Genomic DNA, 25,459 nt, shown 5'->3' with positions numbered 1-25,459 from the left:
TCAGGTACATAAGTACCTCTCAAGAGTGAATGAGCATGTAGGCAATTATTAAATGTGCAGAGACTGGTGTGTGGACGGTGTTTGTGTGCACGTGTCTCCTGAGTGTTTATTATATCCGATACAGTACCTCGTTCTCCAACCACATATTTCTGGGACGATCGATTTCTCTGACTCCCGACAAGACAATAATCGCACCTCCCTCCCTCACTCCGTCCCAACCATTATTACTGAAATTCCCTGGGGAGCCGGAAGGAGGGATGCAGAGAAACCGGGAGAGCAGAGGAAGAGAGAGGGAAAGAGGAGAATGGGGGTAATGGCCACTGCTTGTTCTTTACTTTCTTTATCCCTCAGCCAAGATGGAGGAAGTAGGGGGCAAGGACAAGGGGAGTGTTGGGACTGGGGTACAAAGTAAAAAAATTAAAAGGAGAAAAGAAAGACAAGGTGTAGAGTTAGGAGTGATGTTCCACTCATGGATGGAAATAAAGATTAGAAAGAAAGAAAGAAAGAAGAATGAGACGGGTGTCTGTATGGAGGGATAGCGGGATGGAGTAAAAGAGACAAGGACAGCAACAAAGACGGCATCCTCGAGTTTAGAAGAGGAATTGAAAGGATAAAATAGATGGAGAGACGAATTCCAAGAGAGCGCAGAAACGAAGAGCTAAAATATGTACACTAATAACAGAACTGACTGACCTTAAATGAAACATCAGGTTGCATTAGAAACATAACAGATAAGTTTGACAGGCACAACGAACAGAAAGACAGACAAGGTGGAGGACAGACAGAGGTAGAAAGAGAGAGACATTTAGACAGACAGGCAGACAGACAGACAGACAGACAGACAGGCAGGCAGGCAGACAGGCAGACAGACAGACAGACAGACAGACAGACAGACAGGCAGACAGGCAGACAGACAGGCAGGCAGACAGGCTGCTCATCCAGTCTATGTGGCAGCATCCTGCAGCCAGTGTAACAGTGTGATCTATGTGTTCTGGTGTGCATTAGATTGCTTACTTTATAGGTCTATCGATTGGACTTGACTTAAATTGGCTCTCAATTAAAGAGAAGGCTTATTTGACCTGCTTACCCTGCTGTCTCTAGAATCCTGTCCTGTTAGATATCCCCCCTTTCCACCCTCCTCCTTCAATCTCTCCCTTCCTCCATCAACCCATCCATCTCTCTTTCTGTGTAATACCTCTTTTCATCCCTTCCCCCCATCCGGTAAGGCCGTCATCCAGTACCTTCATTTTCCTCCTCAAATCCCTAATAAACCCCTACACTCTCTTCTCTTTTTTAGTTTTCACCAGACAGGCAGATGTCCAGAATTCTCCATCCCTCTCTCTGAAAGCCCCATTGAATTATTGACTCTATTTATTCAAACACCATTAATTATATAATACTGGGTGTCTGTCTTCTCCCATCCAAAGGTGCCTCTGACATAGGAACAGAATAGGGGAGAGGAAGAGAAGAAAAGGGTTGTGAAACAGAAAAAGAGAAGGTGGAGGTTTGGTTGAGGCTGAAGGGGAGAAGGGGGGAGGGAAAGAGGAGGGGGTTAGGAAATTGGTCTGGCTAGCGGAACAGCTTTTCACCCCTCTCACCCACGCCACTCCCCCCCCCCCAACCTACCTCGCCTCTCCTCCCCCTCCCTCCCTCTCTCCCCTCCCTTTTCTGTTTTGTATTCCGGGGAGATGACAGGGAGAAAGCTTTATTGCTCTGAGTTTGTATCGATCGGGGCCCCTCTGAGGGGGTGCAGAGACCCACGCATACTGGAAGCCCTTTCTCAACGTCCACTGCTGCCTCTGCTCTGAAGCCCCCCCACCCCCACCACCCCCACACACACACACTCCTTCCACCCCTCCCTCCCTCCCTCCCTCCTCTCTTGCACTCTTTCCTTTCTTCCCCTCGCCCCTCTCTCCCACTCTTCAGGCCTGCCTCGACTAGGGAATCAGATTCTAGGCTCCCTTTAGAGAGGTTAAGAGGTGGAGAACAGAGCTTTTTATTTACCTAACTACACTCTGAACGGACAAACACACACACATCAAAGAAAATATTAAATTGTGAATAAAAACATGAACATAAGTCACGTTCCTTCTATGTTCTCCTTTTTTCTCCCTCTCTCTTCCGCTCGACCACTCTCCGTCACCCCAGACCAACTAAAATTACGGAGGAAGGAAATACACACGATGAAATGGAGAATATTATTTTTTGTATGAGATATAACCTATGGCCATGGGGGAAACAGTCATACACACACACACACTAACCAACACATCGAGTTAGGGGGGCTCTAGCGACTGATTGGAGATGCAGTAAAAGCTTTGAATCTAGAGTGTGACCATTTTCTGTTCCACCAAGGTAAGGACGGTGTGTGTGTGTGTGTGTGGCAATGGGACACACACACAAATTCTAAATGTAAGGTTGAGGGCGCTGGTGTGATCGCCCTGAGGAGATGGGGTAACTATGTCCCCCCTGTCCTCGTCACCCTTTCAGCCAGGTCCCTCACCCACAGGCCCCTAAGGCAGGTGTTGCATCCTCTGCCCTAGTGCACACAGAGCCTGTGTGTGTGCGTGTGTGCGTGTGTGTGTGTGTGTGCCCGATAGAAAGTGCTGGTGTCCCTGGTCAGACATGATCTTGCCATTGTCTCTCTCACTTAACCAACTGTATTTTTCGAGGTGTTGAACAAATCGGCACAAGGATCGAGGGATGGGAAGGAAAGGGTGAAGGGATGGAGAGGTAGGAGGGGAAAAGGGAGGACGGAGAGGCTCAGGGCCATACTTCCTCTGCACCCGCCCCCCACCCCTCCCCTCCCTACCCTCCCTCGCTCCAAAGTGGCTCTTATCTCTCTATTTTTACACTCTCTCCATCCGGCAGATCTCTCTGACCGCCTCCCAGCCACTTATGTTCACTCACCAAATTACACACATACCCCCCCCCCCCCACCAACAAACCCTAAAACACACACATACAGACACTAGTTGTCACGTTGCCTAGTCACGTCATATGGTCTTCAAGTATGACAATTTCAGAAAGGACAAAAAAAAGCACCTGAGTGTGTGTCCATCAGTTAAAAAAAGAAACGCAAACTGAACTGGAGAGTGAAGCCTTTCTTCATGTGGCTGAACAATACAATGTGTCCAGTTCAGTCATTATACAGAAACACTGCTTCCATCTTTTAATAAACCAAACCCTCAAATATTTAAATAACTTAGCAACATCCTTTTTTTAAATAGTATCTAATGATAGACAGGGATCCTTTTCAAACTGTTACTCTTATTTTAAAATTGCAACCTTCTGTATGATCCCTTTATCTTTATCTAAAAACAGTTAAATCATCTACATTTGTTCTATTTCATATAATATGGAGCCATGTCTGTCTGTTGGTGTAAAATAAAAAGCTTGTAAAGAAGAAGTGTTTGATATTAACACAGAGGAGACTCTATAATAGTAATAACCTGAAATTAGGTTATTTCATCTTCGTCTATCAAACACACACACACACAGAGTGCTCACTGTCACTACATAGTACATATTAAAGCACACAGAAAGGTCGTTGACGCATAACTAGGACAGTCACACTACCAACAAGTGTAATATGAATGTTTGTGTGTCTGCGTGTGAGTGTATGCATTGGAGAGAGACAAGTTTGTGTGTGTGTGTGAGCTAAGTGTGCGAGTGTGAGATAAGTGTGTGTGTGTGTATAGACACCCACTCCAGGGGGGAAGGCAGGTGATAATGACACCGTAGTCAGAGGAGGGCTGCTGCACAGACAGAGGTATGGAGAGTGTGTTTGCACTTGCTCAGAAACAACGGGGGGGACACCATGGGAAAATGAGCCTGATGAAAATATACACCTGGAGGGGCAGTGTGTATGTGCTTGAGGATGTAGGCCTTTGTCTGCAGGTCTACGACATGTTGGTGCTTGCTCGCCCTCCCACAGTGTAACAGTCATCTACAGCGACACCGGAGATCAGTATTGTAGCAAGCCAGCTAATGCGAAGGGTCCAGAATGAACCCCCCCAGCAACCCCCCCCAAGCCTGGCCTGACGACCATTTCACACCACTGCACCACTGACCAGGTCCCTTCACGAGACACCCACAGGAGTAGATACAAAATGGCCGACAAGTTGATGTCTTTCTAAAGACCCGGGGCTAGCTGCAGGAAAGGGATGGGGGTTATGTGAATAGTCACATGGGTATGTGAATAGTCACATGGGTATGTAAATAGTCACAAAACATTTGCAGGTGTAGAGGATTCCATACACATTCAAGCTCCAATGCACTGGCCTTGAACAAGGAACAGTATGCCCAGGATGTTTGTGTTTACAACATGTCTTCAACACCCTCCGATTGTATAGGTGCCTTCATGGACTTACACATCTGTTTATGCAAACACAATGTGCGTATATCTAACCTATTATTCTGTCCATCTTACCCATGACCTTGTTTGATGTGGTTGCTTGATTAACAAAGCACCGAGGCACATGTGCAGCATTTAGTGTCTGTATAGCCTGTTAGTTTGCATGCTGGAGCTTGATGTGTGTGTGTCTGTCTTTATGTGCTTATCCATGCCTATAAGTGTGTGTGTGTGTGTGTGTGAGAGTGTTCTCTCCTCGTGTTTTTGTGCTTGTGTGTGTGTGTGTATGGGTTTATGAGAGTTTCTACATGTCTCCGTGTGGGAGTAATGTGTGTGGGCATTTGTGTGTTTAGTTTCTACATGCTGTATGTGGGTTTGTACTCACAGACGCCACGTGTGGGTGATGTTTACGTTGGTAAAGGGGGCACACGGGGCGATATCTCACGGCGATCAATGAGCGAGGGAGTAGGGGAGCGAGGAAGGGAGGGGGGGGAGAAAAATCGGTAAGGAAAGCAGGTTATCTCCTGTCATTAATGGGGGGATTCCCGGGTGAGGTGGGGGGAGGGGTGCGGAAGGGAAAGACCTGGATTCATTGAGAAAAAACACAGCCTGTTTGGCATCGGGAGAAAGCGGACAATTATCTGTATTGATTAAAGCCAGCCAGCCAGCACAGCGAAGACGGAAAACTATGACTAGATCAATAGAGAGAGAGAGAGATAGAGAGACAGAGGGAAAGGAGAAAGATAGAGTAAGAGAGGGAGAGAGAGAAAGAGAGAGAACGAGAGAGACAGAGATATAGGTGCAGGGAAGAAAAGTTGGAAACAGAGGCCGAGCTTGAGCAGTGGAAGTTGCTACAGTAGAGATATCTACTGTATCTACAGTATCTACCACTGCAGGTGGTTACAGGGAGGGAAGGAAGGAAGGTTGAGCAAATATAGAGAGACAAGTGGATAGGGATAGAAAATGAGGTAAGGATGGGGGTAGGGAGGGATGGAGGAAAGGATGCAGAGAGATAGGGATGGAGAGTTGGAATGAGCAAGTTAAAGATGGGGATGAAAGGAGATATGTAGGTAGGTATGTAGGTAGTAGAGAGAAATACTTGTGTAATTTTAAACATACTGCAATCTCCTGCTTTTGTTTCAAACTTTTTCAGCATAACATGAAATGTTATCCCTGTCCCCACCTCTCCCTCTTTACCTCCCTCTCCCTCGCTCTTCATCTCCCTCTCTATTTCTAGGTCTCTCTATCTCTAGGTAGTGCTCGAGGGATGTCTAATTGTCCAGGATGTTGTAGCAGGTCGTGTAGAGGGTCACAGACAAATGGACCTTAAATGGCTCTGCCTGGTTTTCAAACTCACGTTAACTTTATTGATGCTCTGGACAACTGCCAAACATGTATACACACACTTTCTCTCTGTTTCCCACACATACATAAATACACACATCAACTATCTGTCTCACACAGCTCCACCTGGCTGCATGTGTATGTCCCTAATGTACAATATTGATGTACTGGGAATATCTCTCTTTCTCTTTCAGTTTCTTTTCTCTCTCTTCCCACAGTCATACCCGGTAAAGATGTTCAGCCACATTCTTTGTAATATCTGGCTGTCTCTTTAAATGATGCTGGCATGACACTGCTAGAAAACACACACACACACACACACACACACATTGGCAGAAATGCCAATAATTCAGTTTTTCCTCTAAATCTTGTGAGATAGCAACCTGAGATAAAGAATTGCAGCTATATTTCTGTGGCGTTGGGAGAATTGAATTCTGTACTGTATGTTTACATAAGGATAACAAATCCACTCAGTTTAACCCCTCAGTTTTCTATGATTATGTGTGGTGTTTTATGCGTTATTTCTCTGGATTACAGTCACATCTGTTGACTCTCACCCAAACTGCACCCCTTTTCAGTTGGCTTGTTGAGAAAATTTAAAATGCAAATGTTTGCTAGCCTTAAACTCACACACAAGGTTTGATGTGTGAGTGTGTGTGTGTGTGTGTGTGTGGGGGGTGCTCCTTGAAAAATACATTTCAAAAAGCCAATATTACCCAGATGCCAGAGGTGGAGGCTTTGCATTTCAATGCAGACCTGAAGCTCCATTATTTATGATACTTTACGCCTCCTCACACACCTATTCCCATAGTAACCACCCAGACCATCATCATCACGACCTGTAGAAGGGAGAGAGGAAGAGGAAGGGAGGGAGGGAGTAGAGGAAGAGGAAAAGGAAGGGAGGGAGGAGAGGAAGAGGAGGAGATCTCTGTGTGAAGGGATCTACCTCCACTGACGTAGAGATAGCACATGTATAATTCTCTCACTTCTCTCTTTTTTTCCCCCTTGCTTTCTCGCCCTCCATATATCTCTGGTAGGAGAGCGAGATAAGGTGTGCAGTGTGTGTGTGTGTGTGTATGGGTGTCTAGTTGGTGATTCAAGTCTATATAGATTGTATTCTCAATTGGCCCCTCTCAATACTGCTGGACAATGAACCCCCCCTTAAGAGAGCAACAACACTGGTGGTCAGACCTAATGAACCTCTCCCTGCTCCCCCCTGCCCCCATGTTCCCCTCTCCCAACCTATTTTTACCTTTGCCTGCAGTGGCTATGTCACTGGTAATATCTACACCCCCCCCACCACCCCTCCTCAACCTTCCTTACCCTCCCCCATCCTCACCTTTCTCTCCCTCCCTCTCCATCTCCCCACCACTGTTGTCCACTGCTCACCTCATCCATACTAGACACTATTGATTTTCAGCACAGAAAATAAAAAAGGCCATGAATTTTAATGCTTCTGTCTGTCCCACCTCCCCCTCCCCCCTCTCCCTCTCCCTTTCTCTCCTTTCTGACCCATCCCTTCTCTCATTCTTTGCTGCGGGGAGAATAAAGGGGGGAGCAGGGGTTGATGGTTTGGGGTTGGGTCATTTGTCATTTCCAAGCCTGGTCTTCAGCCCCCTGTTAACTAGCATTTATTGCAAGAGAGAGTATATGGAAGTAGAAAGTGGGTGTAATGATGTACCCTAAATGTTTCATTTACCACTATGTTTACACTCACTAAGAGGGTATAAAGAACCTCACTTACATGGAGTAAGCGAGTAGTAATAGTTAGCAAGAAAGAGAGCGATGAAGAAAAAAAAGAAAAATAATAGTTGTGTTTACCATTGACTCACACCGTTTTTAGACAGGGTATATTTTTACAATATGTATCTGAAGCATAGCTTAACCCAGGGCACTTACTCAGTGGGCAGGAATTCCAGTATGATGGTTAGCTATGTCTCGCAAAAGCAAATACCAGTGAATTCAAGTGAAAAGGTGATTACCATCATTGGATGAATGGGAACCAATTGCGCAGGCTTAAGTGTTCTCTCTGTGAGAGGGCTGGCTAGTTTACCTGTACCCGTCATCTGGGAGAGGAAGTTGTCAGTGCTCTGAAAGGTGGCGCTTTTCATCTAGCTTCTATTCGGCGCTGCGGAGAGGAGTGTCACCTCTCAATCTCTTTCTGAAATATAACCATGTACGCTTTCGACTGGTTCTGTGTGCCTGTACTACCTCACACACAAATCAACACCTCTGCACCCTTCCTGAGGGATCGCTGAGGTGTGGGGGGTATTCCTCCACTTACACCTGCACACACACGCACAGCAGTGTTTGGTTTACTGTATATATAGTATCTATAGACACAACCCTTATCCAGAGGTTAGCACAATTATTCTACAGTTTGTGCCGCTTTTTACAAACCTGGCAGCCCAAGATGTGCTATTGTGCTGTGGAATCCTGAGAACCCTCTCTCATCTATTGAAGAGTCCCGAGGCCGGAACGTTCCCTGCAGTGATGCATTCAGACGTTATCCTTGGGATTTTATAAATGACTATGTCTGTTATTCAATTATTATTTTTTGCTTTTTTGTTTGTTTGTTGGTTGAAAGGAATGCAGAAATTCTAAGAGAGAGAGAGTAAGTGCATGTGTGTGTGAGACTGTGTTAAATGGTAAAGAAGGATTTGTGTATGCACATACATGGAAGCATGTGTAATATTTAGAAAGCAATGAGAGTATCCTTCAGTACGTCAAATCTCAAAGGACACACAAACTAATCCATTATTTACATGGAGGTAGGTGGGGGTGGGTTTATACTGTAGCCTATCCATCATGTATTCATATTCTGTACAACTGCAGATACATACTGCATTTGGAGTTCCCTTGACATTGCTTCTCTAAAAGAACACAACATTGATAACGCAAAACAAATCTAAAAAAAATAACTATTTTAGTCTGTTGATTACAGGCCATTTGCTAAACACGTTAATTCATAATATGACCATTAGACTTTTGTTCTTTGAAACATGTCATGTTGTAAGGGAACCTGGCTGAGGTAACACCTCACCTCATATCCTGTTGAATATACTGCACCAGGTGTAAACTACTAAGCTACCAGGCCTGCAATCATCAATCACAATCAGCAGATGACCAGAGAAATGCATACGCTCTTTAAGAAAACCTATAGTATACTTCCTGTTTTTATCCTGGAAATGAAAGATGTACTGTATATATCCTGAGTGTTCTGGTAATGTCTGTTGCTTCTAAAATGTTTTAATTCAGTCCTTTAGATCAGTAACTTGTAACCTGCTGGTAAGTGTGGAAGAAATTATAATGAATGCATGACATGTCATCAGAGTGCAAAATAAGTTACAGCAGGAACACATGTATAGCAATGAATAATAAATGTAGATACATTGAGAAATAATAAGGCAAATTATTGCTGTACAGATTGTGATTAACAGAAACGCGTAAGAAATCCTTGATTGATCTCATATAAGCTAGGAGCCAGGCCAGAAACCAGCCTGTTACCCCAACACCAGACCGGCCTTGAACTTGAGACTGAAGGAGGCAGTGGCCAGCCGTGGCCAGATGAGTCAGAAGAATAGGGGTTGACGGGTCGCTTGCATATGAATAGGGTGGGGCATGAGGGGGGAGACAGCGGAGGGGGTGAGGTCATAGGTCACCCCTCTCCCCTCTACACACACACACCGCCTGGTGGAGGGACAAAGGCAAAGTGGGAGGGGGGTAGGGAGAATGAACACACATGCACATACACACACATTTGGACGTAGCTTTGTTTTCTAAACACGAGCGTACACTGTAAACATACTTAGCACACATACTAAGAGCACATAAACACACACAAACACACTTAGCCCATTCCATCTAAATACACACACCTCAGTTCACATCAGTGAGCACATTTGAGCATATTTGCATTAATATTTCAACACAGCTAAATTCATATGCTAACATTAGTGCATTTTTAACACTCTGAAATGGCCACCACTTTACATTGTAAATCCAGTGGACAATCAAAATAAATAACGTGCTTTTTCGGCCTGCAATATTTTGTACAACACCTCACCCAAACCAATGAATAAAACATTTATAGACTTTGTGTGTAAATGAACTGATATCAGGTCTAATTAGAAAAACAGTGTAAGGAAGCTATAAGAACTGGCCACAGTTGTGGGCCATTACAAGGTAAGATCGTAAACCGGGTCAGGTTCATCACAGATCACTTACAGCCTGGGGCTGAACAGGAGGAGAGGAGAGGAGGGAAAGGAGGAGCGAGGAGAGGAGAGGTAGGGAGGGAAAGGAGGAGCGAGGGTAGGAGAGGAGAGGAGGGAAAGGAGGAGTGAGGGTAGGAGAGGAGAGGTAGGGAGGGAAAGGAGGAGCGAGGGTAGGAGAGGAGAGGAGGGAAAGGAGGAGTGAGGGTAGGAGAGGAGAGGAGAGGAAGGTTGAAGCGAGGGTAGGAGAGGAGAGGAGGGAAAGGAGGAGTCAGGGTAGGAGAGGTGGGAAATAAGGAGCGAGGGGAGGAGGGGAGGAGAAGAGCTCCTCTTCTCTCCTTAATGTTGAATATCAGAGATTCCCTCGAGCTTTAGGAGACCCTTTCTTCCAACAGAGAATAATTCTACACGGCAGCTCCGCATTTACCATATTCATACATAGGAGGAAGGGGGACAGGAGGGGAAGAAGGGAAGGATGGAAGGCCACGTTTCACCTGTCCTACTTCGCCTCTCCATAGCAACTTGGTGTACGACTCAGCTAGTCCCTGAGGGGCGCCATTAGCCACTGCCTAGGAGACACTCTCCTCTCCCTCTATTATGGGATAGAGGTTCAGCAGAGTCCCTATTAAGATCCTGCCCTAAAATACAGTATGCAGCAAGGAATAGAAGCACTGAGAGAGAGAGAGAGAGAGAGAGAGAGAGAGAGAGAGAGAGAGAGAGAGAGAGAGAGAGAGAGAGAGAGAGAGAGAGAGAGAGAGAGAGAGAGAGAGAGAGAGAGAGAGAGAGAGAGAGAGAAGGAGAGAGAGAGAGAGAAGAGAGAAAGACTAAATGCTTGTGTTCTCACCAGAGGATTACTGAGAGATGAAGGTTTTAAAGGAGAGCTGCACAGTCAAAGAAGACCAGATCATATCAATGTGTTTGATTGAAGCCCCATGGAGAAAGCGGTAGAGGACGGCTCGTCAGGATATCAATCACGTGTGCGTGTTAGTGTGGGTATGTGAGTGTGTATGTGTGTACATGAGAGACAGGATTTGTATGTGTATTTGTGTGTTTCTTTAGAGAGTATTTCTATGTGTATGTGGATAAATGTGTATGTGGGTGCATGTGTGTTTCTGTGTGTGTAAGGATTAAGGCGGGCAGTGCTACTGAGAGAGAGGAGGAGGTAGCCTAACAGATTCATATCCCTTACTGAGAGGTTAAAGTGACGAATTCAATCCTCCCTATAGTGCTAGGAGAGAATGAGATGGAGCTGAGGAAAGGAGGGAGGGAAGGAGGAGTGGGGGGGAGGGAGAAGGGTAAGGAGTGGGTGAGGAGGGAGGGGTTTAGTACAACCGATTAATTTCATTTCAGGATGGAGCACTACTCTCTCGAAGCAAGAGAAGGGAGGATGAAAGGAGGATAGACAGAGCGAGGGATAAGAGAGGGAGGTTTTTTTCTGCTCTGGTATCTGTTAGGGTAAATGTGTGTCTACGTGTTGGAAAGATTGGGACTGCTAACATTGCTATTGAGGCGGTGTATGTGTGAGAGAGTGTGTGTGTGTGTGTGTGTGTGTGTGGCTGGTCATGTGTTTAAACCCAGCATGGCCAGTATGTGTGCACAGCAGTGTGGAGCCTCACTGCTTCTCAGTATCTTGCTCTAGTCACAACAGATTTGACCGCCTTCCTGTGTGTGTGTGTGTGTGTGTGTATGTATGTGTGTGTGTGTGTGTGTGTGTGTGTGCGTTGGTGTGTGCATATGTGTTTATACAGCCCATCTGAGTGCAAATGTGTGATTGTGTGTAAGTGCATGCATGTGTTTCAGGAAGGAGGGGGATATGGGGGTCTTTTGTGGGGGTGAGTAGAGGGTGAGTTGGGGGTGAGGGTGGAGGGAGTGAGTGCTGGGTGGGTGGGGGGGGGGACTTGAAAGCCAGGGCAGAAGAGATTGAAGCGCCAGAGCACTCACTTTTATTAAAAGCCCCCCCGTACCCCCTGCCCCCCCCCCTCACCACCACCACCTCCTCCCTGCACCATTGTTGTCACGTTCAAGTCCGTCTACGCATACATACATGTTGTGTGTGCATGATATTAAACCCATGGCTTTCACCCCTGTGCTTTCCCACAAAAGATGCTGGGACGAAGGACAGAGTGTCCCCTGGGCAAAATAAGGACCCCCCCCCCCACCCCCACCCCCACCCCCATCGCAACCCCACTCTCCGGACCGTTCATTATCATAACTCCTGTCTGCTAAATTAAATTGGGGGGGAGAGGGGGAGCAAATCTGGGCCCAAACAGGGGCTGTGTGGAGCAGGAGGGAAGGAATTCAATCAAACAGGCTTTTATATCACTCCGTTTTATTATCCAAATGTACAGTCTGCTTTAGTGGATGCCAAACTACACCTGCCAAGTGCACACACCCAGGGAAACTAAGTACTAACGCTTGTTGTTGTGTTGTGGCAAATGCAGGATTATATTAACAGATACAAAGGCCTACTCAAAAACATGGACACTCACATTCACTCATTGCGAAATGCTTACTGGTTGCACAAAAGGTTAACAGTCTAGAGAAAGCACACACACACACATACTGTGTGGACACTGGTTCCGTGTGAAACCATGTTTCTGTGCAGTGTGACCTACAATCATTTAGTTTAATCTAGAGGTGGGCAACCTTGACCCCAAACAAGATGCTCATCAGCAGGGTTGAGGAGCCCGTGGTGTGATGGGGTAGAACCAGGCCTGGTGCCGGGGGCTTGTGTCGGGCTGCGGGGACCCAGGCCAGAGTGAGGGGTGTGCAGGGAGAGGCTGAAGCAGAGCCCTGACTGGCTGTCGCCAAGACCAAACAAACACTGTTCATGCAGCACTGAGAGATGGGGGAGACCTGCTGTGTCTAAAGCCATCAGCTGTGGCCTGGGTATATTGGACGCTGACACACATATACACATGCAATGTAATTGCAAAAGTTCTCACACACACACACACACACACACACACACTCCAACACACAAACAACAGTAATGGATCCAAGATTCCACAGAGATAGACCCAGTCAGGCTCATCCAATAAGCACTATGGGCTGAATATGGTCCATTTAGATTCTAATGGCCTTTGTGATCATCAAAGCTACAATGGCAAGGTTTGTCTAAAGAGAGGGGGACAAGGGAGAGAGAGAGAGAGAGAATAGAGAATGGGAGAATGAGCGAGAGACAGTGAGTGAGAGTGGTGAAGAGAGAGAGAGGTCAGGGAGAAAGAGACAGAAGGAAAGGTAGAGGGGGTGTTTACCTTGTTGCCTTTATTACTATATGTGTTTAATGGCCTATGAATGTATCCATGGTAACATACGCAGTGTGAGCCAAGGGGGGCAGGTTGAAAGGCCAATATGTGTGTTTGTGTGTGCGTGGACATGTGTGTGTGTCCATGTTTTGACTTTAACATGGGGTCCATTTATGTTTCACATCATCACAGTAGGCAGCATCAGTGGTCAGCAATGGTTCTATTATCAATGTGTATGTGTGTGTGTGTGTGTGTGTGTGTGTGTGTGTGTGTGTGTGTGTGTGTGTGTGAAAAGGAGATAGAGGGAGATGGAGACAGATAGACAGAGTGTGTTGGTGGTAGGGGCTGGGATGGAGAGAGGTAGCTTAATGCAATAAAGCATGTTGTATTGACATCTCTGTTGTGTCTATTGATTCCACATTATGTCCCTAACAAACCCTGTTGGACATTTTGTCATTCGCAATCAGGTTAGCACAGAGACTGGCCGCTCTCCCTTACATCCATACACACACACACACACACTCTGCACACACGGGCAGAGAGTAGTCAATGCTGCCTAATCAATAACAGCGCAAGGTTAAAACCACTCACACAATATATACCTGTGAATTCACACCGTTGGAGATAAAACACACACACCCCGATCTATAGCTGACCTCAACGCGCAATTATTGAGTAGACCACCTGTCCGCCCTCTCCCCAGCTCTGTCACACAAACACACACAACCCAATTAAACAATGTCTATGAACCTCCAGCCCCTTCTCACTCCAGGTCTAAGCGGCAGCCTCCAGTCGGACAGAAAACAGAGGAGAACTGCAGGTGCTGGAGGTAGCTCACTAGCAGCATGGAGGAAGCATAGACATGTGGTAGTCGGCTAGACAAACTGCAAGGACTGGCTGAAAAGCATTGAACCACTATGATTAGTACAGAACCAAAGGAGAAAATACTCAGTTTGATATTCTACAGGAGCCCAGTACTGACATAGAATATACAATGGAAAATTAACTGATCCTGCAATTAGTGCTACTGTACTACTGTCAATCAGTACTGTTCCTCTACAGACAGAACACGCACACTGAATTCAATTATTGGACCAACTAAAAGACATGTCTTCTGTGTGTGTGTGTATGTTTGTGTGTGAGAATAGGTGTGTGTGTATGTGTGTGTGTGTGTGTGTGTGTGTGTGTGTGTGTGTGTGTGTGTGTGTAAACCTCTGTGCTGTGCTGGGAGGGTCAGTAACAAACACCGTAATCTCTTCCAGCTCAGATCCACTTGTCAGCGTGTCTTTGCAAACGTATGCGGTTTGTACCTTTTTTCCCCCTCACTCACTTACTCTCTCACTCCTTCCCACCCTCACCCCCTCTGCCCCTCCCCCTCTCTGTAGCTCTTGCTGACTTTCTATCATGCTACCCTACTCTCTCTCTCTCCCTGAACGTTGTGAGATTGAACCCCCAGAATCCCTTGCTTCTTCATCACCTGGTCCCCAGAGAAGAGAGAGGCATGATGGGTAACAGACTTAGCCAAACTGGCTTACAGGCCAAAACAAACCAGCAGGCAAATCCAATAGAAACCCATGAAAATCATGGGGCAGGATGGGGGAGAGGGGAGAGATGGGGGGGGGCTCACATTCCTCTTTACTGACCGGCTATCTCTTATGTTGTTGTTTTTTTACCCGTTTTCACCAGGGAGATGAAGGGATGAAAGGGGAGAGAAGGAATAGAGGAGAGGGGGAGGGGATTGCAGCCTTTTCAATTGGCTGTTTATATTTCAGATGTGTGTTGACTACGGATCATGAATGCCGAGTACAGTCAGGATGAAAGCCCCTTAGTGGTCTATCCATCATTTTAGATTGAGAACTCTAATGCATCAAAATAGCCTACTAGTTCATTTAGCAACAGTGATCAGTAGGTCACATAAATATCAAATGGTAGACTTACTCTACTCTATACTTTTATTCACACCATTTAACCCTCTTAAATAATTGTTTGCCTGGTTGGAAGGTGGTCCTCTGTCCCCTTTCTTCCCTCTAATCAACTTGCTGCGGCCCACAGCCAACTTCTTAGACATACATGGTATGTCAAGCCCTACCAGCAACACTCATTAAAAATGTCAACCGTTTTTCTCCTGGTGACATGTAGTTAAGGAGATAGGCTGCATTATCGGGACGGGAGAACTGCATATATTCATCCCATCTGTCATCTCAAGTTTCCGCTTCGGTGGAGGCGAGAGGGGAGAAGCATCACCTTCCCGCCCCCCTCTCTGTCGTTGCTGGTTAACAGCGCCCAAAAAAGTGACAAAGGATCGTAAGCCCTGACTTCAAATCTTGTGCTCCACAAGTTGTTAAAATAAAAACAAATTGACATGAAATGTAAAGTTTGCTGTTTTATCACTTTTTACTAGGCTACTGGCTTTGTGGTGCAGCATCACTGATTACAAACTAAAAATGAAATGGTCTGTGCCTACTTAAATATATTATCCAGTCATTCTTGGTTGGAGCTATGTCTGTCCCAAAAGTTTATCATTCTTTTCCCGCGGACTCGGGATCGATCTCGGCAGGATCAATAAATTACCATGAATATTCCCCTAACCGTCCGTGGGACCGGTGCGGCGGAGCCGGGTGGGCAGACAGAGGCAGACGGAGCAGGGACCAGGAGACAGATGGGGAGGACGGGAGAAAGGGGGGCCGCTACTGACTTATTTTTGTAAGGATGCAAATGAAGTGTATTTCTTAGTGTTGATTAATTGAACCTATTTCTTTTTAATGCAGTTATGCTGCGTTTCTGTTTGTTGGGTTCCACCGAACTTATTTTCAGGGAGATTCTTTTCAGTTTTTGTAACATTTCATACCAAATAGCCAATCACACCATGGACATGCTGTGCCATGGTGTTTATCTCTTCCTTTGATTTTGCCATTTTTGTGAAATGTAAAGGAGTTTGTGGAATCTTACAGAAAAACAGGGAAAGGCACAAGATCTTACCGGAGCTGGAGCGTAGAGCCAGCGGGGACTTGAGACGCCAGGCGTTGAAGTCGGAAGCAGTTCTCTGAAAGACGAACGGCACCGGCAAGGGAACAAACATGATCCGCAGTCGGCTGGGAGTTTATCTTTCAGCTTCTTCTCTAAAAGCTCGTCCTCTCCTTCGTCGTTGTTTTTCTTCGTATGCTTTCCAGGTAGACGGCGTGAAACGTTTGGTATAGAATAATACTTGGTTTGGAACTTTAAGTAATGGTTGGTAGTTCTAGCTTGTCGCTACATTCACATTTTTGGTTTGTGCCTCAGTTTCATACCGCTGTGGACGTCCCTTGGTCGTGTTTCTTAAAGATAAGAATGTTTTCTAGACAGCACACAGACGGATAGACGGGTAGGCTACTTCGTCAGCAGCTCCTATCAGAACAGCCTAACTCCTGCTCATCGGTCGTTAGCACCCTGACTCTAACGGTGGTTTCTATTATTTGTCAAAGTTCGGCATAGGTATCTAGCAATAACTGAACATGCGGTATCTTATGATCGTTATTGTTAATTGTTTTATGTTTTTGTATGTTGATTTAAGACAGGTGCGCAGACAGGCTTCACAGTGGCCTCCACTGCCTCTTACGAGTTTGCTTTGGTTTGTCTTAAACATAAATGTCTTTGTCTTTTTTTCTCTTGCTCAAAAAAGTATTTTTTTTCTTTGTTGTCGGCTGTTTTTATGTATATTGTCAACACAGAAAAACTGAACAACTGTTCTGAATTTCTCTTTTTGGTTGTTGTATTTGGTTTTTAGCTGTCTTATTATTGGTCAGCTGATGAACTATACGCACACAAAGCAGCATTTGTGTATGATGAAATAAACTCAATTATTTGATACATTTAAATAATAAAATAATATGTAAGACTATGAAAGGTCCCCTGTCTGGCTGTTGCTCCTCCCCCAGTTATATGTCACAGGCCGGTAATTAAAACGCAATCAATCGATAGACAAATAAATAAATAAATAAATAAATCCTGCTTCATTCTAAACAAACAGCTGAACGAAAAGAAGGAACACGGTACCCGTTATGCGGTATCTTTTCTTTGGCTCTGTCCCGCCATCCGCCTGTGTGTCTGTCTTTATGTTCCCGTTATTTGGGAACCCCGGTAGCTCGTTCGGTCCGACTCCCTCCAGCCTGAAAACGCTCTGACAGCGTTGCTCGCAACATTGAGGCGAGAGCGCCCGTCGCTCCACTCCCACCCCCTTTCTCTCTCCCCCTCTCTCTTTTCCACCCCCCGCTTCCTTCTCCCCTGATAGGTTCGGCTCTCTCCCTTTTCCATTTCTAATCACATATAAGATGAACTATCTTCCCTATTGATCTTCTGATTATGCTTCACAATAATGACACCAATAATCGTGGTGTCCTCCAAATCGATAGGTTTACGCAGTAGACACGCAGGCCGGTGTGTTCACAGACGCATTGTGTTTTCAGCAGGTTAATGTTTTTGCACCTTTCTGCCTCATATATACGTATACACATCTACACAGTGCAAGGTCACAATCAGCAATAACTGACATAGTTATCTTTTTTGGGTTGTGAATCATGTGTATAGAGTAGAGGTAGGGGTGCTACTAAATTGGAGTCAACCACTAGGCACGGGTGAGTCGCGGGGTCGTGTGCGTAAAAACGAATTAGGCTAATTGTAATCAAAGTGTTTGTTTTGGTCAGATGGGCAGCGCCTTAGTATCTTCAGTTTGCCTACATTGTGCGCATTCTCAGACCTTCCATTCCCACATATCCTAGCTTCCCCCCCCCCCCCCCCCCCCCTCCCCGTCTATATCCCGCTCATCCTTCCCTGCTATTCTGTCAGTTAGAAAGCCACAATCTGTGCCACGCACTTACACTCAAGATTATTGCCGACATAGATTTTTTAAATAGAAAAATCTATACGCTAAACATCGCAGTCAATACGGGAAAATCGAAAGCGCCGAGCCTGATCTCTCCCTCTCTTTCTCTCCCTCCCTCTCTCTTTCTCTATCTCTCTCACACTCTTTCTTTTTCTGCCCCTGGTTCCTTACACTCCGAGTTGGGACGGCCGTTAATGAGTTATCGATCAATTATGGGCCTATATACAAAGCCCCGGGCATTGCCGATGCTAATATCCAAGACGCTGAGAGAAGGAGGCATAAAATATAAATCATCTCATATGGATAAAACATCACCAGTATTGTTAAACATATCGTTATTAACCTTGTACTCTAACAATCGAGCATTATTGTTCTATTTCTGTGGTTGGTGTTTTCTCTTTGAATAGGCACCACAACAGTGCTGTGTCTTCATTGTCCCCTTTACCACTCTCTCCCCCTCTCTCCTTTTGACAGATGACATCCGCATGTCCAACGAGCGAGAGAGGACAGGAGAGTATGAGAGAGAGAGAGAGAGAGAGAGAGAGAGAGAGAGAGAGAGAGAGAGAGAGAGAGAGAGAGAGAGAGAGAGAGAGAGAGAAATGAAGCGACGTTGTCCTTCACGAACCCCCCTCACCAGATAGGCCGCGCGCTGAGCAACCCCTGATTTCAAACTCCTTCCAGACAAAAGCAATTATTTCTTGTAGCATATAGTGTGTTTTGCGCTTCTATGGAAGAGAAGGGTAGAAGGAAGGTGCAGTAGGAGAAAGGAAGATGGCGTAAGGGCCCATCAGTACTGGCATGGTATTCTTTTTTTAAATAACGGATTCGTCACTGACATTGTAACGGTCTTCTTGCCCATGATCATAATCTACAAGCTCCATAAAAGATGTGTGCGAAAAATGACACATCATAGCCACGTAACACACACACACGGACAATATACATCAATGAGGCCCCAAGAGGCCACACCCATACACTCACACGTTTTTGGCACGCGTGTGCATCAGGTTCACAGACAGTCGGTCAACATCAGAGGAACAGAAGTCGAGGTGAAACCCTCGTGGATAGGCCTACGTAGGCTATAGCGCCCGCAGCTCTCTTGCTCACTCTCTCTCCCTCTCTTTCGTTTAGAGCAGTAGAGCCGCAGCGGTTATAACTGAAATTCCCATGATCTTATGTAGCCTATATTATCAAGGGGAGAGAAATACTTGTTTTAGCAATACCTGTGTGTGCATCTTGTAATTAGCCTACAAATAAATTGAATTAATGTAGCTATATATAATTTTTTTTATCAGGGCTCATTACGACAAGAGTTTGAAACAACAATAGGCTTAAGGATTTTATTTCAGAGAATGAAGTGTTTCACACAAATTGAGACACACGTTTGCAGTAAGCAACTGTGCGCTTTTTGTGCCTCTGTGTGCATGTGTGTGCGTACATGCCTGTGTGTTCCCGTGTGTGTATGTGTGTGAGTGAGAAAGACAGAGAGTTCATTGTTAAATGGCAATGTCATGTTGACAAACGAGTTGGTTAAATTAAATTCTCCCTCATCAATAACAAGGCGCCCCAATCAATACCAGCTTACAATTATATCGCCACCTCATTCTCTCTCTGCTGCCTGCCTCAAAACTGTTTACTACTACCGATTCAGAGACACACACGCACGATCTCTCTATCAGACACACAGCGTAAAGACTCCAGTACCGTTTTCCTTTTCATCTCTATTTCTTTCACACGTGTATCTCTTTGTCTCACACGCACCTGCAGACACGCCAACATTTCACTTTATATAGAACAAATAATCAATCTTGCGTTCCTGTCATTTTATTATCATCAGTCCTTTGAACATTTAATCTCGTGCTCTTCTCTCTGTCTCTACTCTCTTTTGCAGCTTGACTAAGTGATCAATGATGACATGTTGTCAATATCCCCGCATCAGCCTGCCAATAAACCCCCCACGTTTCTACCGTTACCCTCGCACCGCTGCAGAGGCCCGACGGAGAAGCCGTAAAACATAATCTGCCAATACCGTATACTAACGTGATCACGACCGTAAGCATGTTGTGCCTATTACTTACCAGTTACCAGCTTATCCATTGCAGGGGGAGAATACAAATACGGACTGTGTCGCTCTGTTCATTTCACACATATTCTTATCCCCAGCCAGGCTTTATTTGATACATATTCTCACCAACAGACTTCAGTAGCCTATATCAACATACGCACACATGTACGCATGCACGCACGCACACACACACACACACATACACACACACACACACACACACACACACACACACACACACACACACACACACACCACATATGTATTTGAACTTAGCTTTGACTAGAATCAAATCAAACAAAGACAAACATTTCATACATGTTCTCCATCCTTTTTACCCTTAAAGGCTTGGGAACGTGAAGAAGGGGTTTTGTGAGTTGAGAGGGGTGGGGGCATGCTGGAGGCTGGGCCTGGACCCTGGTCCTAGATGGTTGGGGGGGGGGGGGGGCATCTTAGCTTAGCCCAAGCAGAGCATCCCGACTCCCTTTACAATAATGCTGTGACATAAAGTGGAGCTATTTGTTCCATTCCAAGCTGGCTTGTCCTGTAAGCAGTGTCACACACATATATCCACACATCCCTTCCAATCTGTAATTATAAATGCGGAGCATGAGCTAACATGAGTGTGCGTGTGTTAATCATATGAAATGATAATTGCAAATGGCTGAAGGTCATAGAATACTATCTGTAATGAAACACACACATATGTCTGCTAAATGACTAAATGACACACAAATCTGAAAAAAACATTCTTCAAATCACACAAAGCTCAACTGAGAGGCAATCAAGTCTTTCAAGGGCTTTTCTTCACTCAAACACGCACAACCACCCACCCCAACACACAGACACACACACAGACCCACACAATGTGTCTCTCATGTGAAGCCTTTACCTTGTATAAACGCACACTTCAACATTTATTTTTGTTTAATTCATAGCTTCAGTGTCTTTTGTTTGTCTCTTGTACACCTGTTCCACTCTTGGTCTTCCCTCTTCTCCCTCTGTCTCTCTCCCCTCTCTCTCTCTCTCTCTGTCTCTGTTTATCTCTCTCTCTCTCTCTCTCTCTCTCTCTCTCTCTCTCTCTCTCTCTCTCTCTCTCTCTCTCTCTCTCTTTCTCTCTCTCTTTTTCTCATTCAGTGGCCCGATGCACAGAGACTCTGTGTGGGTAGATTTAGACCAGCGATCAATAGGAAATGTAGAAATCAATGCACTTAGCACTGGGAAATCAATGGCCCCTAATCGGGATGCCAATGGCACAAGTCAAAACAATTAAGAGGGAAGAATAATGTTTAACAACCTCTCTCTCTCTCTTTTTCTTGCTTACACAGAGGCGAGAGAGACAGGGAGCAAGGAGAAGAAAGAAGAGGGGCCTGATCAGTGTGGAATGGTGATCAGAGGAAGAGAATAGAAAGGAAGAGGAAGGATATACTGATTAAAGAGTGAAGGAAACAAAGAGAAAGAGAGAGAGAGCAGAATGAAGAGAAAGAGATAAAGAGCCATCCATGAGGGACAGCATATAGACAGGATCTGTCAATACATTTCACCACATGCATGATTCTTAACCAATATGTCCTTATTTCCTGAGTAACAGGGTAACATAGAGGATGAAATGGTGGATGTTCCGAGGTGAGATCACTGCCCCTCTGACCAATCAGGGACTCTGGGGTCAGGTGGCCAATAGTCAGGAGGCACCATCCGACAGTCACTCGCAAAGTCTCTCATTCAAGGTCTTCTACCTGTCAGTCAAACTGGCCCTTCCCAGACCTCTATATCCCAGACATTTATACTTATTGCTCGAATACCTAAATGATGACATAATCAAAGCATGCCTACGACCAATCCAGCGCTGATTCACAGGGAGGCCCTCCAATCACAGAGCACAAGACAGGTGCTGGACACGAGTGCAGGGAACACACAGGGTTGATTTGGGGTCGATCAATACCTGCCCCCCCCAACTCCACCCCCTCCCTCTTACCGACCCCTAGTTTCTCCTGGCATGGCTTGCGGTACAAAAAATCAATAGAGGAGGCCTATAACTGGGCACTTGTGTGTGGATTAGTGGACTGACAACTAATCAGGGAGTTAGTGAATCTGGCACTGGGGCTATTAACCTATCGATATGACACTTGCACCCACATACACGTGCCCAAACACCAACACACATGCACACACACACACACTTACTGTACCATACACATACTTTCATACCCACACATACACACACACACATAGCTCCCTCATGTTTTCTGCGTATAGTCAAACCAACCCACTCAAAACCATAACAACCAACCTTACAGTAAACGAACAGACAGCAAATTCTAGATCTGTACATACAGTATATCTCCATGTATCTACATTTACACATATCAAATATGCAGTTTATAAATGCTGCATGTATTTATAAATAAGCCTACAATCCATATAATGGAATATGGATTATTTGTCAGTATGTTAAATAATTGTAACATTGGCTTTTTGAGATTTCAGTTTCAATAAAAATTCCACATTTTGCTTTACTAAATGTCAATTTAAAATCAGTTAAATATACAGTGTTCCTAGATATCTCAGTTAAATGCTGGAAGTACCTAGTAGACTCAAACTGAGGTGATCCGTAAGCGCGCCTCCTTCAATGAGAAGTTGATTCCAGTGTGCGTCTGGCTGCAGAACACACACACAACACACAGTTGTGCTACGCTACTTCAAATGACAAGTGTGATTGGTTAGACGAGAAAAACGACGGCATCTAACATGTTCTGGACCAGGAGACATGAAAGGACTACGGTAATAATGGGAATTTCAAATAAAAGCGTGATTTGGGAGTTTGAAACACCTTAAATTATTTCTGTTGGACAAAGGACAAACCTGAAGAGAGTGTGTGTATGTATATGTGTTTTTGTATCTGTCTGTGTTTGTCAACGAGTTTGTGTGCATGTGTGAGCCAGTGGGAATGAGAACAGGAAAAAACACAAGGAGAATGACACTGCTAGACAGAACGAGTGTAACATCGAGAGTGAGAGAGCATGATAAAACGGGGGAAAGGTGTGCAAGAGAGAGTGGAGAGAGAGAGAGAGAGAGAGAGAGAGAGAGAGAGAGAGAGAGAGAGAGAGAGAGAGAGAGAGAGAGAGAGAGAGAGAGAGAGAAAGAAAGAAAGAAATAAAGAAAGAAAGGATGGAGAGGTGCAAATGTGCGATCGTGAATGTGGTATTCTAAGAACATGAGAAATAATAAGAACACCAAAATAGAAGAATCTGGGAAGAAGAGAACGAGAGACAGAGAAACAGCGGTGTGTTTGTTTTTGTGTGTGTGTGTGTAGAGACAGTAGAGGGCATGCAGGGAGTGTTGTCCGGTGATAAGAGAGCGAGCCGGGAGAGAGTCAGGGAGGAATAAGGGGAGGTTACAGCATTACAGCCACAAAGAGGGGAGCAGGAGCCCCCCAGCCTGGGATTAGGGAACATATGCAGCAGAGTATCCAGGGATTAGAGGGGGGGCCAGAGGAGATGGGGGGTTTGGGGAAGGGGGTTGGGAGGAGGCATGAAGGAGGGGTCAAGACACAAGTGCTTGGCGAAGCGTATTTCCCACCCTTTCATCCTTGTCCTGAACAAACCTGAACACACACACCCACACGTTTCTCTTTGAACCTCTGTGCACTGAGGAGATTGGTGTGAGAGTGGAGGAGGCGGCTGCTCTCTGTCGCCCCCCATTGATGATGGTCACTCATCATCACCTCACATCACTTGCCACCAGCTGTAGCAGAACACAGAGACCGTGCAGTGTGTGTGCGTGTGTGCAAATAATGTTTTTAAAGTTACGTTTATGTGTCACAAATATAAAAATGTAAAGAGATAAGGCAGCATGGGTTTGTCAGTTGCAGTGAGTGTGTGTGCATGCGTGTGGGTGTGTTTGTATGTGTCATGGCGAGGGGTCAAGGGTTTACAGGTCAGGGGTCACTAGTCAAGGTCAGATGTTAATTCACCAAATAGAAAAAAAGGGTGATGGAGACAGAGAGATGGACAGAAAAAGAGAAAGAGAGAGAGACAGACAGAGAGAGAGAGGAGTCAGGCAACTGAAGGAGGGATGCAATATCGGTGAAGAAGGGCAGTTCGAGGAGATATAGATGGACTGCCCCACCCCTCCCACCCCCCCACCCCTCCGACCCACCCCCCCATCCCCCGATTGCTCCTCCAACCCCCACCAGCAGCTTGACCACAGGGGTCAGCATCAGTCAGATGAGAGGTCATCCGTCTGGGATGAAGTTGAACTCTGACCCCTGGGCTTGATCGCCAGCTCGCCTTGCATCCTAACCACCTGGACAATGAACAGCCAGTGTGTGTGTGCATGTGTGTGTTTGTGTGTGTGTTTGTGTGTATGTGTTGGCATGATTTATTCTCAGATTTGCAAATCTGGTAATCAATGCAGAGAAAAAACCCAGCAAAATCGAATTTCCCCTAACAACACATGATCATGTTACAGACGTTTCCTTGACGATAAGACATACAGAATCATTATTGTTGCCATGACACCCTCTATGTCTGTTACTCTGATACAACAAATTCACATCAATGATTACGTTCTAATATTGACATAGCAGTGTGTCAAGTCTGACAACACTTGCTGCTAAAAAATTTTAAAATCAATCGATCAGGTTAACGTTTCTCTGACCTTCCTCTTCATCGGGTTACGACAATTCAATGATGATCATTAGTGAAATCTATAGGACTATTGATTAGCCTATATGAAGTCCATACAAAGAAAACGGAGGTTGACTCAAGCAACATGGTTACTGTGGTTAAAATACACGCACTCATTACATCTCACAACTAACAAAAATAAATATCAACCTTTTCCTGGCAGGGAAATAAATAACAGAAGACATGAATGTACACCCTTTTGCAAGTGATTATTTGAAATATTGAAGGCAGACAAACGTCTAAAAAAGTATCAAAGTCTGATGTCATCTTCCAGTAAAACGTGTATGCAGAAAGCACAAAAAAAAACAATTCTTGTGTTTGCTTTTTAATTATTACATGTTTCGAATCAGAAAAAAAACCTTGTGTGTAATTCACAGAAAAAGCAGATGACCCCATTTCTCAACAAAGGTTACGGACCTAAAATGCTTCTCCAAATTTTCACTGTTGGAGCACAAAGAGGAGCGGATGCAATGCGCAGTTGCGGTCTGTCAGTCGCGAGTGACCACCTGCCCTTTGACACGTGCTCTCCTTAATGGGCTTTAGGTCCGGAGGCTGCGTGTGACAGACGCTCTCCTACACATTGATAAAACAGGCAAAACTCATAAAATCAGGCCCTTTCCGTAACAATAACTATGACAGCGTTTGACGCAATAGCCTATCCATAGACAATAGGATTGTTTTGTCGACTATG

General features: G+C 45.3%; 1 protein-coding gene across 1 annotated transcript in view; it reads right to left on the bottom strand.

Moving 5' to 3' along the window:
* The window catches only part of pou2f2a (POU class 2 homeobox 2a), a 29,742-nt gene extending 13,506 nt beyond the window's left edge, over positions 1-16,236 (bottom strand). Inside the window, 1 exon segment of the mRNA XM_084695691.1 lies at positions 16,137-16,236. Within this exon segment, the coding sequence (XP_084551817.1) occupies positions 16,137-16,236 (100 nt within the window).
* Positions 16,237-25,459: the final 9,223 nt, after the last annotated feature.

This window comes from Hypomesus nipponensis, chromosome 4 (assembly GCF_054491055.1).
Source record: "Hypomesus nipponensis isolate SF chromosome 4, ASM5449105v1, whole genome shotgun sequence".
Classification (NCBI taxonomy): Eukaryota; Metazoa; Chordata; class Actinopteri; order Osmeriformes; family Osmeridae; genus Hypomesus; species Hypomesus nipponensis.
The sequence above is the reverse complement of the archived record's forward strand: the minus strand, read 5'-3'. Positions and strand labels throughout refer to the sequence as shown.